General features: G+C 41.5%; 1 protein-coding gene and 1 long non-coding RNA gene across 11 annotated transcripts in view; both read right to left on the bottom strand.

Moving 5' to 3' along the window:
- Positions 1 to 22: 22 nt before the first annotated feature.
- On the bottom strand, positions 23 to 1,369 carry LOC132540342 (uncharacterized). The gene is made up of 2 exons (XR_009551497.1): positions 757 to 1,369; positions 23 to 185 (listed from the first exon to the last, which is right to left on the bottom strand). It is a non-coding gene; the product is annotated as an uncharacterized LOC132540342 (long non-coding RNA).
- Positions 1,370 to 4,542: 3,173 nt separating this feature from the next.
- The window catches only part of LOC103117108 (zinc finger protein ZFP2), a 32,591-nt gene continuing 21,877 nt past the window's right edge, over positions 4,543 to 15,256 (bottom strand). For 8 of the 10 annotated variants that reach the window (XM_060197281.1, XM_060197287.1, XM_060197283.1 and 5 more), the window contains 3 exons: positions 14,923 to 15,049; positions 14,603 to 14,692; positions 4,543 to 10,692 (listed from right to left, as the gene is read on the bottom strand). In XM_060197281.1, the coding sequence (XP_060053264.1) occupies positions 9,359 to 10,692; positions 14,603 to 14,692; positions 14,923 to 15,049 (1,551 nt within the window). In that variant the 3' untranslated portion in view covers positions 4,543 to 9,358. The remainder of the gene's footprint in view (positions 10,693 to 14,602; positions 14,693 to 14,922; positions 15,050 to 15,256) is intronic. The other 2 variants (XR_001601603.2, XR_009551495.1) reach the window with 2 other exon arrangements.

Here is a 15,256-nt window from a genome sequence, read left to right as displayed (position 1 = left end):
AAATAAAGATGGACACAATCTTTACTCCCAGTCTTTATTGGGAGGTCCCCTTTCAAAGGGGAGCGTGAGGCATGGGGAGGTAGATGCACTGATGGTGTCCATTTCTCAGCCATGTTTTGTCTACAAAAAGCTTGGCTTAAGTTACAGGATTTTGTTTCCCTAGAGTAGATTTTAAATGTGCAGGACTTGACTATCAGTTCTCATTCCCTAGAAGCAGTTAATGTCCGAATGAATTATGAAGACCAGCCAAAACTTCACAGGACACAGAGACCCTTCCCTGCACACATTTCCAGGGGGCGTTGTGGGACTTGGCCTTGGGATAAGTTTAAAAAATAGAGCTTCTCCCTTGAATACCATTTCTCATCTGTGCATTCTCCTCCTTTACCTTTGTTGCATCCTAGGATTTCTCCAGAGTCTGAATCACAACATGTCATTTATTACTGGATGCTTTTTCAAAGTTCCTAATTCTGCAGGCCTGTCTCCTGTGTGAGCTCTTCTGTGTGAGCTGAGTTTTCTTGTTGGAGATTATTCCATTTTCATATTTTTATAAGATGTACCTCCTGTATGAATCCTGAAGTCAGTAAATATCATCTCCAAATGAAGATTTTCCTACATTTATTATTTTTCTTGATGCTTTCTCCCAGTATAAACTCTAATATGCAGTGAGTTTTGACTTCTAGCTGAAAACTTTGCTAGTTTTCACTTTGTGATTTAGTGTTACAACTATTTCTTAGTGAATTTTTCATCCATGTTGACTTAAGGACTCTGGCTTCCTGCTGAAGATGATCACATGCTCCCATTGATTCGTGCTTTCTTCCCTGAGTTGACTTCTTTGGTGTGGTCTCTCTTCCCACACACTTCCTCACACTCTGTTCTTTGGTAGCTTGTCTGCCTAGCTTACAGCATTGTGTGTGGAGTGGGTGTCTCCCATTTTAAGGGTGTTGCCCTATTCAGCACACTAGGGAATTCCCTACTGTATACAAAGGTTCCATTTCTAAAAGAGTACTTTCCATATTCTATGTGTAAAACTGACCCCTTTGATAATTTCCTTGAGATGTAATGGTGTGTGTGTGTGTGTGTGTGTGTGTGTGTGTGTGTGTGTGTGACAAACTGCTGATATTCTTCTGTGCTAGGTGCATGCATAGTTTTTATTTCTTTGACATCCAATCAGTTTGAATAAAGCTTTTCTTTTTCCAGTTTGTGGGATTTTATGAAGTATTCTGTGTATACTGTCCTTATGATGGTTAAGAGCTGGGCAACACTAGTGGGGTTTTCTCACAGTTATCACTTTTGAATGATTTCCCCCAGGGGGACATAGCATGATGGTTATACAAAGAGACTCTCATTCCTAAGACTCCAACGTCCCAGATCAATTCCCCTGCACCACCACAAGGCTGAGCTAAGCAGTGCTCTGGGAGGGAGGGAGAGAGGGAGGGAGAGAGAGAGAGAGAGAGAGAGAGAGAAATTTCTCCCAAGTATGGATGATGTTACAGTGAAAATGAGATTCACATGGGGAGCTTTTCAACACTGTTGCATGTGTTGGTCTTCACTGTGAGTTCTCTAAAGCAGAGTAATATTACACCTTGATATAAGATTTCACGCATGTATTCAGAAGGCTCTTACCTAAGTCCAACAAGGCAAGGCCAGTATAGGAGGGATTTTTGTATTAATCATTCTTGTTTTTTTCACTCATGTGAATTCATGAGCACATTTGTTACACAACCTTGCCACATTTATCACAATTTTTTGCTCTGTGAAAATCCCCTCATTAAATATATTGTCTCTTGTTTTACTCAGTGACTTCTTGTTATATAAATTCAACTTTTCTCAGTGGCTTATTTGGGCTTTCTATTTCTTTTTAACATTGTGGGGTTGTGAAAGCATGGTAAGAGCATAGGGGAATTCCCATCACACAGATGGAGGTCTGAAAAGTTACCCCACCTATCAGTCTCTCCCTTTCAGGGGCCAACCATGGAGGGAAAAGCTTTCCTGACTCAGTTTCCCCTTGTCAGTCTCCCAAATATCACAGGATCCTACACCTCCTAACACTTAACTCTTTTCCTTGTTATAAACCAAATGGTTTGCCTGCTTAAAGTTCACTATAGTTCACCAGCTGTGATGACACATACTCCACATATCACCATTCTGCCTTGACCAAAAGACTCTTCCTTCCTATTTCCTTAAACCCCTCCTCCACTTTGATCTAACTCCTCTATCTTCCTTCAAGGCTCCTCTCTGCTTACTTCTCCCTTGTTGAGATAAGTAACATGTCCTTCTAAACACCTTCAGCTAATTGACTCTTACCCAATTGCCACTAATCATTCTGGAACTCTCCCCTCTACCACTATCAATTCCTTAGAACCTTCACCACGGGGGTGCTGATCTGCCAAAGCCCACCCTTACCGCCACATGTGAAAATTGTGCTTTGTTCCCTTCTGCTATTTAAACCCTGCCTTCTGTATAATAAATAGATCGTTTGTGACTAAATGGCCTCCTGGTCTTTTCCTGTTGTTAGCCACTAGAGCTAACACGAGAGGCCAGTATGGCTTACTTCTGCTGTGAGGCTCCACACGTGAGTACCAGCAAACATAGTTGTCAATTTACTCCTCTTTATGCTTATCTAGTTTATTCCAAAATACTCCTTCTAAATTGGAATACTATGCATGATTCAGATGAATCTTTCCACCATCATTTCATTGCATAAAATCTCTTCAGAAATATTCTTGTGTCAATAATTTTATCTCTACATATGAAAATTTCCCAGGTATAAATATTTCCTTTTGGGGCCAGGTGGTGGTGCACCCAGAGTACACTGGTTACCATGTGTGAAGACTCTAGTTCAAGCCCCTGTCCCCCCCAACACACGTGGATGTATCCTTCCCAACTTCCTACTCTCTCCCTTGATCTTATCCATTTCTCAAACTTTATAGAAATGCTTGCCAGGAATAGTGGAGTCATGTCATGTAGGCACTGAACACCAGTGATAACCCTGGTGGCAAAACTAAAATGAAAATATTTTCCATCTCTTGAGCTATGAGGAGGGAATCTGCTCCAGTGTGGAGAGAGTAGAAAACTCGAGCTGGGAGTCTCAGTGATGTTCTGCTGTGAAGCCAAGTGTAGGATCCAAGAAGGAAAGATCACTGAGGCACACAAAGAGGGGGAAAATAGAGGAGGGGAGGGAAGGGGAGACAGAGAACTCAATAGATTAGTCAAGGGGCTGGATTTGGAGATTTGGAGCCTCATCTCCTTACTCTTGGGTTACTGTGGCAGAACCCCACCTGATATTTGTGCTCCCACTGTCTTTCCCTTCTCACCCCACAGACCACTATCAGACTCCCCACATTCACAGGAACATCATTGAGGGAAGACCCTGCCTTTCCCCAGCACCTGCAGCTGGGTTTGATTCATTCTTGAATTTTCCTGTAGATTCAGAAATAGAACCAGTGGAAAGGTCATCTTTAAAGAACATGGCCCCATATACTTGACAAGAAACAAAAAAGCAAATGGAATTGTCCAAGTTTGGATAACCAAAAACTGACTAAGATGGCTATTGAAGGCCTGAGGTGTCACTTCACACTTATGAGAAGAGCCTGTAATTCAAAAGACCAATAAGCTGGCTAGATAGCTCACCTGGGAGGGTGCTTGCCTTGTCATGTGTGCAATCCAGGTTCAAGTATGGCTGCTACCACACTAGGGCAGTGCTGTAGTACCTTTCCCTCCTTACCGCCCTCTCTCTGAAAAAGTCATTCTGGAGCAGTGAAGCCCCAAAGATGACAAAAGAGAATTGGAAAAAAGGACCAGTAACACGTGTTAGTGAGGGCAAGGAAAGGAATTTACTTGCACTATTGGAGAGAGATATATTCACGAACATCCAATACAGTAATCTGTGGGCCAAATGTAGCCACTGTTGACCCGTTATGTAGTTGAAAGTGAGTCACTGCTGGTCCAGTGGTCTCTCTCACCCTGCGCTCATGTCTATCTGCATATGTTGGTATGCAGTTACATGTATATATAATTTAAATATTTTTTAAAGAAAAAGTGTTTTGTTGCAAGGGTGGTTATTAGATAAGCAAAGATGAGAGGGTTGATTTTCTGTGCTGGCAAGACTTGCTAGAGTAGGGGCTGGGCAGTGTCGCAACCTGTTGAACATGTGCTACAATGTGCAAGGACCAGGGCTCAAGTTTCCAGCCCTACTTGTGGAGGAGAAAGTTTTGCAAGCAGTGTAAGTGCGGCAGGTCTCTCCCCATCTCCTCTCAATTTCTGTCTCTATGCAATGAATCGATACATTTTTAAGACTTGTTAAAGTATGAAATGACACATATCCAAAGATATTAATTTCAGCATTGTTTGCAGTAACCAAAAAAATGGAAACAGCCTCTCTGCTCCTTAGTTTGGGGCCCCTGCTTTCAAAGAATGATGATGTACCCATATGATGGAACATGGGCCGGTCACAGCAGTGACTGAGGCAGCTTCCCAGCACTGGCCAACTTTGGCTTTGCAGCAATGGCATCCTCTTACATAAGCAGACAACCAAACCCCAACTTGAACATCTTAGAAAAGCACAGCAAGCTTTTCTTTTCTTTTTGAAAGACGCAGGATTAGAGAGCTTATGGCAACACATCTTTTTTTAAGTACAGTTGTGAGAAAAACAGCTACTTGGAGTTGCTGCCTGGGCATTTTACAGTGACAACAAAGTTTATACCAGAGCCTGGACATTAGATAAGGACTAGAGCTTAGCACCCTGCTTCCTGTTTTTCCCCAGGCACCTTTTAAAATACTCTTAGACTTGAGCCTGTGAAAAGGAAGGGGATTGTGAGTACAGTGGGCTCCTGAACAACATGGCTTTGAACTGAATGGGTCCACTTTCGTTCATGTTCTCCCAAGAAATATATTGCTTCTGTTTTTTAATCTGCAACAGTTTGGAAAGTTGTGAATCACATAGTCTAGAAATATGTATCTTTTCACATATATGCATATGAAAAATGTCATGAATATGACTGTAACACTCTATGGCATATATAAAAAAAAAATCACCATTTATTTCTTAGTTATAGGCCAGGCTGCTGTAAAGCAGTTTTGAGGGTAGCATTCAGCAACCATAAAACAATGCTGCTGCTTCTGTGTGATCATGATTATGTCTGCAGATAAAAATGCAGTTTTTTTCATATCTTCCTCTTTGATGATGTATAGTATCAGAAAGGTACACCCTTTTCTAATACATAAGGAAACATTTATAATAGGTACTGAAAGACAATCTGTTTAGTAAAATGACAGTGTAAGTTCACAGTACTGATAGACCCATCACAGCATTATAAATATATACTGTAAATACATGTTCTCATGTGATTTTCTTAATAGTATTTCTCCCCTACCTTACTGTCTTGTGAGATTCCAGTACAGAATACATGTGACAGAAAATATGTGCTGTTAATGTCATTGATAAGGCTTCTGGTTAACAGCAGGCTTTAAGTCAAAAGTTACAACTGGCTTTTTCATTGCATTGCTGGGGGCAAGGGAAGCCCCCACCCTGTGTGGCATGTGCCTGCTGCCTGTTACCCTCCTCTGTCCTGTTCTCTCCTGGCCTGGGCTGGCAGTCTCCCCAGCCTGAGCCATTTGCACTAAACTTCCCCACCTCCATTTCAGGATCTGTAAATAGTAAATCCTGTGGCTTGATGTCCTCTGTGCAGGTGTACTGACAACACACCTTTAACCAAAACAACAGAGGGTTTATTTCTCCAAACTGATGCTCAGCTGCTGAGGGAGCCACTCCTGATCATGTGTTTTATCTCCTTACCCAGAAGGTTATAATTTGCATGTTCTTTTCCTTTTAAAAAAAAACATTTTGTGAGAGACTATGAGCACGTCTGGTCTATACAGTATGGGGGAATGAACCCAGGACTTCACCAATGCAATCCTGTGCTCTACCCACCAAGATAGCTCCCCTGCTGCAGCATAACCCTAACCGACTGGTCTCCAGCTCCCAACACAACAGTGATATGTGATGTAGATAGTTGAGGCTTTCTGGCTCAGAGCTGTTCTGACAGGGTGGGTAACAGGAGTCACTGCTTCTGTATTGCGCCCAGACTCATCACCTTGAGATAGTGTATCACTGGCACATAGTCTGCTAGCCTGGATGGTCCTAACCATCGGCCCTCACCACTCAGTGCCCATGTGGGTGACTAGTCAACTCTTCCTGGGAATCACAGGATCTTTTAAAATAAACTCATTTTAGGGCAAGGAGGGGGAAATTCGAAGTCACTCGCCACAACAGTTGAAGTCTTGTCTCACACATGCAGATCTGCTGGCAGAAGATGTGATGCAAGGACCTGATTTCAGGGTTCTCAAATGTGCACTTTTAGGGGATGAGTCAAAAGAGATGACGGGGCAGGTCTGGCAAGGGGCTGAGGAAATAGTAAAATGGATGTGCAAATGGTCTTCATGCTTGAGTTCTGTGTTTCCAGGTTTAATCCCCCAGCACCACCAATGGCCAGAGCTGAGAGTGCTCTAGTAACAACAAAAAACACTAAACAAACAAACAAAATCAACTCAGAGAGCCACAAGGATTCAAATACGTAAACACAGACTATTACCCAGACAAATGTTGAGTCCTTTGAGATATATGGCAGTATAAGATAAAGTTTTGGAGAACTGCCTGGTCAAAAAGCATTAACACAAATGCATCCAGTGAGCCCGGACATGTCTAACTTTTTGCTGCTGCTGAAAGGCTAGGTGAACAGGCATCCCAGAAGTCAAATTTCTCAAAAACTGAAGAATGACAGACATGAGTTCAGGAGTGTGGCTTGGAACCTAAAATGAAACCTTCCTGCTGCACTGTCTCTGTTGTGGGGACAGCCACTGGAGCTGCCACCAGGATCAACAAGTTGCCTTGAGCCCAGCACAACTGTAGACACATCACAGTGGCTCTCAGGGAAAACAAACAAAATGAACAAACTTAACTTTGAAGGGTGTTTCTCAGGGATTCAAGAAGGCAAATGTGTGAGAGGCAGAACCAGTCAGGCCATAGGGGTGGTAGTGCAGGCAGAGATCAGTGGCTGTGAATTTTCTAAGGTTATTGTAATAACTGGGATGGTTGGGATATCAGGGTGTAGATGAACATTCCCACGGCAGGGAAGGTCTCAAGTGACCTCCTTAAAGGCCACTCCACTTGCAGTGTAGTAGGGTGAGAAACAGTCAGTCACTGATCACCTCATATTAGATACCACCCCATACAAATGACCTTTACTGGATGGAAGTTAAATCTGGAGAATGTGGGCCTGAAAGTTGCTGGAAGTTCCAAGCCTGTGTCCTGGAGTCCAGCAATCCCATATTGATACATTCCATCTTCTGTAACTAGGAGCTGAGGTATAGGATTTGTAGAGGCCAGCAGGTCATCCAACTAAATGAACACTTCCACAGATCAGATTCCAAGTAGTTTACTTGCTATTCCATCTGTCTGTTATGGTGTGCTGCAGTCTGCAGCAGTGCTAGGCTCCTGTTCTTTGAAGTAGAAGAAGGGCAAGTGCCACCAGAGGTGTGTGTAGCCACAAAGATGGTAATTTCATCTGAACTCACTGAGGGATTAAAGATGGGAAAGGAACTGTACTTTCAGGGTGACCCAGCATCACTCACATTTTGGGGCATGGGCACTGCCTCTGCTAGAGAATGCTATAGTTCACTTCTTGACCTATGGAATTGCTTCATGTTGTATGACCACCACTGTCAGAATGGCATAACCAAAAAGTGGTGAAATACCCCAGAGGAGGAGAGGAAATGGTCACAACTGTATAAAAATACTAATTCAGGGAATTAGATAGCATAATAGTTATGCAAAAGACTTCCATGCCTGAGGCTCTAAGGTCTCAGGTTCAATCTCCAGCACCACCATAAGCCAAGGCTGAGCAGTGCTCATTAACATAAGTAACTTTTTTAAAAGTAATAACTCAGGGGGCTGGGCGGTAGCGCAGTGGGTTAAGTGCACATGTGAAGCACAAAGACCTGCATAAGGATCCTGGCTTGAGCCCCTGGTTCCCCACTTGCAGGGGAGTTGCTTCACAAGCAGTGAAGCAGGTCTGCAGATGTCTGTCTTTCTCTCCCCTCTCTGTCCTATCCAGCAATGATAGCAATAAAAACAATAATAACCACAACAACAATAAACAATAAGGGCAACAAAAGGGGAAAAAACAGCCTCTAGGAGCAGTGAATTTGTGGTTCAGGCACCGAGCCCCAGCAATAACCCTGGAGGCAAAAAAAAAAAAGTAGTAACTCAAAGCTTGCTACTTTCCACAGATCATTGTTTCAGAAAATTGAACAAAAACATGACAAAGAATGCAGATCAATATTCTGAAAGGAACAAACTCACTCTAATGCAGAGGACATAGAAAAGACAAGAAGGGTGAACTGGAAACATCTGAGAATTGAACTTGAGATTGCAACATCTCATGACAGTTGTACCTTAGGAATGACACATTATGGGGCTGAGGTCTATACCACTACATGATTGGGATCATCACAACCTAAGTTGAATTTTCCCTTTCCTACAGTGTGAAAAACATCTGTAGTGCAGAACAACTGTGTACATAGATGAAGTCAATGTTTCACATGTCAGCCCAGAGTCGAAGTCAAGCTGATGCCCAGAGGTACTAAGTAAAATGAGAAATTTTGATTGCACATTCTGAAAGCTGGGTGTGTATGTGCAATATTTGGGAGTATTAACTGTGTATGAGGTCTTACCATGGGGTGACAGTAAGTGTCACAATGTTGCTAATAAAAGATGATGAATCAAAAGACAGACATGTCTTCAAATGAAGTGTCCCAGATTATGAATGAAATGAAGAAGGCAGTGAACATAAAGGATCAGGAAGAGCTAGCAAAAGATGCTTTGCAGAAGAAAGTTGGAAGCACTAAGTCCAAGGTGATGATAGGTGATTGCACTTTCTTTACACTGGGTAGTAAGGAGAGAACTAAGGATTCCTACTGAAGGTGGGTTATCATATAAGAGAACCTAGGGTTCTCATTTTTGTTTTTGTGTTTCACAATACTTTCATAAATTTTACTATATATCTTGTTAAAATGTAAATTTGGTAAAACAATTTTTGTATTTTTAAATTTTTTTTATGAAGTTTCATTTTGGTTCTGGTATTTGGTAATTCAGACTCATTAAATGCTACTGCTATTTAATGGAAACAGTCTTGGACTACAAAAGTATGTTTCATCATTCTTAAATTTTCAAAACACACCATGCTGTGAAGCCTGACTTTTAGTAGACAAAATGCTTACCTTGGGGCCCACTAGAATGGATTCTCTACATTCAATGATCAATATGTCCAGTCTCAAGGCTTTTCTTTGTAAACTGCAATTCCTACTTTTCTCCAACATGATGCCTCTGATGCTGAATGAGGTTTGCAGTCTGGTTGAAAGCTTTCTCACATATATTACATTTGTAGGGCTTCTCTCCTGTGTGTATCCTCTGGTGTTGAGTAAGGTGTGTGCTTCGGATAAAGGCTTTCTCGCAGACTTTACATTTGTATGGTTTTTCTCTCGTATGAATTCTCTTATGCTGAGTAAGGGCTGAATGGTCACCGAAGGCTTTTTCACATATATTACATGTGTAGGGTTTTTCTCCAGTATGAATCCTTTGATGTTGGGCTAGGGCTGACTGGTCTCTGAAAGCTTTTTCACACAAACCACATCTGTAGGGCTTCTCTCCAGTATGAATTTTCCGATGCCGAGCAAAGGATGAATTATCTCTAAAGGCTTTTGCACATTCACTACATTTATAAGGTTTCTCTCCAGTATGAATTCTTTGATGCTCAGTAAGGGAAGAATTTACCCTGAAGGCCTTTCCACATTCATTACATTCAAAGGGTTTCTCTCCTGTGTGGATCCTCTGATGCTGAAGAAAACTTGTACTCTGATTGAAGGCTTTTCCACATTCATTACATTTATATGGTTTCTCTCCAGTGTGGATATTCTGGTGTTTGGTAAGATGTGCCCGGCACACAAAGGCCTTGTCACATACATTACACTTAAAAGGCTTTTCTCCAGTATGTATTCGATGATGGTGGGCAAGGTGGATGTTTCGGATAAAAGCTTTTCCACATAAGTTGCATTCGAAAGGTTTCTCTCCAGTATGAATTTTCTGATGGTAAGTCAATGAAGAGCTCACTGAGAAGGCCTTGCCACATTCCTTACATTCATATGGTTTCTCTCCAGTGTGAATTCTTTGGTGATGGATAAGGTGTGTGCTCTGGTGAAAAGCTTTCCCACATTCTCTACATTCATATCGCTTTTCCTTAATATTAGTTTTCTGATTTGCGTTAAGTTTTTCAGTATGAATTTTCTGATGTTTATTAAGAGTTGAACTCTTTGAGAAGACCTTCCCACACATATCACATTCAAGGGTATTTTTGCTAGACTGAAGTGCCTGACTATGGGCAAAAGATGATCTGATAATGCAGTCCTTCCCAGATTCAACACCCTCCTGCTCACTAACCTTAGGTGAGGCTTTCTGGTGAGCAACTACTTCTTGCTCCAACTTTATCTCCTGGTTTCCTTGAAGCAATCCCAACAGGCTGTCACATTTCCAGTGACCACTGCTAGTGAATCTTCCTTTCACTGCCACCTGATCCAATTCTGCTTCAGATATATCTGCTTTAAAAGTTGACATCTTACTCACAAGCATAATCATCCAGTCTAAAAAACATAAAAAATAAAATGTTTGCTTTACTCTAGTAAAATTTCTAGTTGGAAAATAGAAATTTCTGTTTATAGAGTCAACAACGAGGCTGTAGTTTTCAAATTTCTTGAATGAAGGTAAAGATAAAATATGAAAGAAAGGAGAGGTGAATCGAGGACATAGTTGGGAGTGGTTGATCTAATATATATGTGAAACACTATTTTAATACTAAGAAAAAGTGAACTATGTTAACCCTAGTCAAATGGTCTTTAAAGGAATCCAAATTTAGCCTTAAGAATCCAAGTGTAGGTCAGGTAGACAGCACAGCAGTAATGTATAAGACTTGCAAATCAGAGGACCCAGGTTCTAACCCTAGAACCACTGGTCCTTGGTCAAACCACTGGTCACAAAATAAAGAGACCATTGGAGTTAGAAGTCAAAACAGTGGGAAAAAAAAATTCAACTCCAGACTAACTATAAAACCCAACATTTTAATTTTAGATTCATTCTGCCATTCAGATGGATTCATAAAAGTTAAGATTCCGGGGCCAGGTGGTGGTGCAAGTCCTTGGTCCCCATCTGCAGGAGGAAAGGTTCGCAAGTGGTGGAGGAAAGGTTCGCAACTGGGGCTCCACTGCTCTAGGATGACTTTTTCAGAAAGAGATAGAAACAAAGAGGGAGAGAGAGACCAAAAGAGACAACAACAATGAAGCTTTCTCTAACTCAGTGGGATTTGGGATTGAACCTGAGTCATATACATGGCAAAAACAAAGCCCTGGAATAAATACTGGGTGAATACACTGAGTTCTTCTAGCTTGCTTACTAATGCAGACTACACCACAGGTCAGGTCTTTGATTTGTCTGAAAAGTTAGAGCAGTCAGAAGCTCAACTGGGACGAGGAAATTTTATGTTGGGGTTAGAAACACATGACCGTAAGTCAGATGACAAACTTGCCAAAGCTACACGGGACAGCTGTAAGACTACCATAGAAGCTATCCATGGATTGATGTCTCAGGTTATTAAGGATAAACTGTTTAATCAAATTAACATCGCTTAAACATGCTTTTGCCTGAATGCCAGTATGAGAAAAATATTCAAGTAACACTTTAAAACCAGTTATCAAAAGTCTGATTTGAAGTATAAGGTGCTCTGAAGTGTTTTGAATAGTAACATCCTGTAATAAAACTCTTTAAAATGAAAAAAAAAAAAAAAAAAAAACCAAAGCACTATCCAAGTAAGCTATTTTGCCAGTCACCTCATCACATCTCTTCCCTAAGGTAATCTTCTACAATGAATTACAAAAAAGAAAAAAAATCATTTCCCAGCTGAAAATTCCTTTACTTATTTGGAAAAGAAAATTAAGAATGGTAGGAGTGGGGATAGAGACAGTGATGGTAACAGTGAGAAACTATACTCCTAATGGGGGGGGGGAAGCAGACAGAAAACTGAGAAATGCTATATATGTACCAACAACTATATTGATTGCAAACTATTAATGCCCCCAATAAAAAAAATTAAGGAGGCACATTTTAATGCTATAATCTTGGTGTGCTTAGAATAATATGTTTTTGTTCATAAACAAAAATCCAAAGCTAAACACCAAATTTAAGTATTGTTGAATCTCAAAATCTTATTTATTTGGTGGAACCAGGACCTCAAACATGTGCAATCGGACAGCTCCATTGTCACTCTTTCATTCAGACACTGAGACAGAGAGGGAGACACCACATCACTGAAGTTGCCTCTGTTTTTATAGTCCCTCTGTGTGGTGCTAGGGCAACTGGTTATGCGCACATGTTACCATGCAGAAGGACCCAGGTTTAAGCCCCCTTGTCCCCACTGGCAGTGGGAAGCATCACAAGTGGTAAAGCAGGCTTCAGGTCTCTTTCTTGCCCTCCATCTGCCCCTTTCTCTCTCAATTTCTCTCCATCTTATCAAATAAAATTAATTAAGGAAGAGATAGCATGATGGTCATGCAAATAGACTCTCATGCGTGAGGCTCCCAGGTCCCATGTTCAATACCACAAGCCATAGCTGAATAGTGCTCTGGTAAAAAAAAAAAAAAAGAGAAAAAACAAACTTCTAAAATTAATAAGAAAATAAAATAAAGGTGACATCAGGACAGAGATCTGTAAAATATAACATCATGAGGAAATTTACTGTGCCAATAAACTTGACAATTTAGACAAAAGACTCAAATTTCTAGAAATTGTGCCAAAACAGACACAAGTAGATACGGGGAATGTGAATGATCCTATACTTAAGAAAGTGACTATTAAATAAAAATCTCAACAACTTAGAAATCAAACATTACAAATGGGGAGATCTTGTGATTTACCCACACTGTATGTGTGAAGCTCCTATTTGATCACTGGAACCAAATGCCACCAAGTGGTGTGCTAGTCTTGTTCTTGTCTCATAAAATAAGTAATTATTTAAACACAGAAAAAAGAATGGGGGGGTGGCCGTAGCACAGCAAGTTAAGTTTACATGGCATAAAGACTGGCATAAGGATCCTGGTTTGAGCCCCCAGCTCCCCACCTGCAGGGATGTTGCTTCATAGGTGAAGCTGGTCTGCAGGTGTCTATCTTTCTCTCTTCTTCACTGTCTTCCCCCTCTTTCTCAATTTCTCTGTCCTATCCAACAACAACAACCACAACAACAGTTATCGCGATAATAACATTAACAGTAACAATAAGGGTAACAGCTAGGGCAACAAAATGGGAAAAATTGCCTCCAGGAGCAGTGGAATTTGTAGTGCAGGCATCGAGCCCCAGCCATAACCCTGGAGGCAAAAAAAAAGAAAGAAAGAAAGAAAAAAGAATGGGGACAATCTTAACAATCCTGTAAACTATCTTGACTAGCTGATATAATCTGAATACTATCCAACAATGGAATACACATGACATTTAAGCAAAATTTACCAAAATGACCATGTGCTGGACCATGAAGATGTTTTATAGGACTGAGCTAACTCAGTATATGTTCTCTGAACTCATAATTAAGCCAGAAACATATCAAAATACCTAAAAGATGGTGAGAAAACTCACCTGTTGCTAGAAAACTAACAAATAACAAAAATTATAATAAATCTATGACGTTGAACTCAAGAGGATGTAAATTTAGATATACTGCCATGTTCAGAAGAAAATATATAATTATCTCTATCACTGATTATAAAATATAAACTTCAAGAAACCAGAAAAATAGCACATCAAATCCAAAGGAACAGAAACTGTCACTGTCACAGGAATTAATTTATTTCTAGTAAGAAATGCCTGGAGCCCCCCCAGCTCCCCACCTGCAGGGGAGTTGCTTCACAGTGGGTAAAACAGGTCTGCAGGTGTCTATTTTTCTCTAGCCCTCTCTGTCTTCCCCTCCTCTCTCTATTTCTCTCTGTCCTATCTAACAATGACGACACCAGTAACAACAACAATAAAAAACAAGGGCAACAAAAGGGAAAATAAATAATAAAAAAAGAAGAAATGCCTGAAGAGAAGGCACCTGCTGAGACATGATAAAATAATTATGCACTATCCTATTAAGCACCATGAAAAAGGGAATCTTCACAAGTGGTGGAGCAGTATTGTGGTTTGTCTCTCTCATGCTCTGAGAGGGAGGGAGGACAATTGTGAGTGGTAGAATCATACAAGAATGAAGGCCCAGGGAAAAATTGTGGTGAGAAAGGAGTATTTGCACTGTACACTGTTGAGTTGTGTACATTTCTATTTATTATTTTAAAAAATGATGGATTCAAGTCTGATCTGTACTGCACTGGAGGAAGCTCTGGGGGTGTGGTGTATTTCCTTTTTTTCCTCTGCTTCTTTGCCTTTATCTGAAAAAGTTGGTAAGTAGTAAAGCCCTGGTAAGAATAATAAGCAAAATCACTCTCAGCCCCTGCCCAGCCTCCCAGTGGCCTTTCTTACCAAGACAGGAGTCTCCGGAGGTGTCCTTCCACAGGTGTCCTGCCCTGCTGTCTGACTGAGAAAGCACATCTGATCTGGGTCCCAGGAGTCCTGTTTTTGAGAGAAGAAGCACCACATGAGCTTAAACCAGAGAGAAAAGCATGGAAGACAGGGAACTGGCCTAAGTTGCTTCTAAGGCATAAGCACTTAAGACAGTTTGGCGTGTCAGATCTGCTGGGTCCTCCATCAGCCCGTCCCCACCCAGTCTCCCCCTAGGAGCCTGCTGAGGGACTGAGGGGATCTCTCGGTGTGGAGATGAGTTTTCCTCAGGCCCCACTTACCCAGTGAGGCCACATTGCTATAGTTCTCCAGCATCACATCTCGGTACAAGGCCCTCTGTGCTGGCTGCAGCCAGGCCCACTCCTCCCAGGTGAAGAGCACAGCCACGACCCTGAAAGTCACTGGCTCCTGAAACAGCAAGACAATCACTGTGTGTGGCTCTGAATCCGGCAGCCCCAGGACATGGGCAAGGCCTGCAGGATTGTCACCATAAGGGGAGCCGGTGCTCCATGCAAGGCAAGCAGTCCCTTGGGGGGATCTGAGGGGCCCAGCTTTTATTTTTTATTGTCACCAGGGTTATCTTTGGGGCTCTGTGCCAGGATGACAAATCCACTG

This window comes from Erinaceus europaeus, chromosome 9 (assembly GCF_950295315.1).
Source record: "Erinaceus europaeus chromosome 9, mEriEur2.1, whole genome shotgun sequence".
In the NCBI taxonomy this organism is placed as follows: Eukaryota; Metazoa; Chordata; class Mammalia; order Eulipotyphla; family Erinaceidae; genus Erinaceus; species Erinaceus europaeus.
The sequence above is the reverse complement of the archived record's forward strand: the minus strand, read 5'-3'. Positions and strand labels throughout refer to the sequence as shown.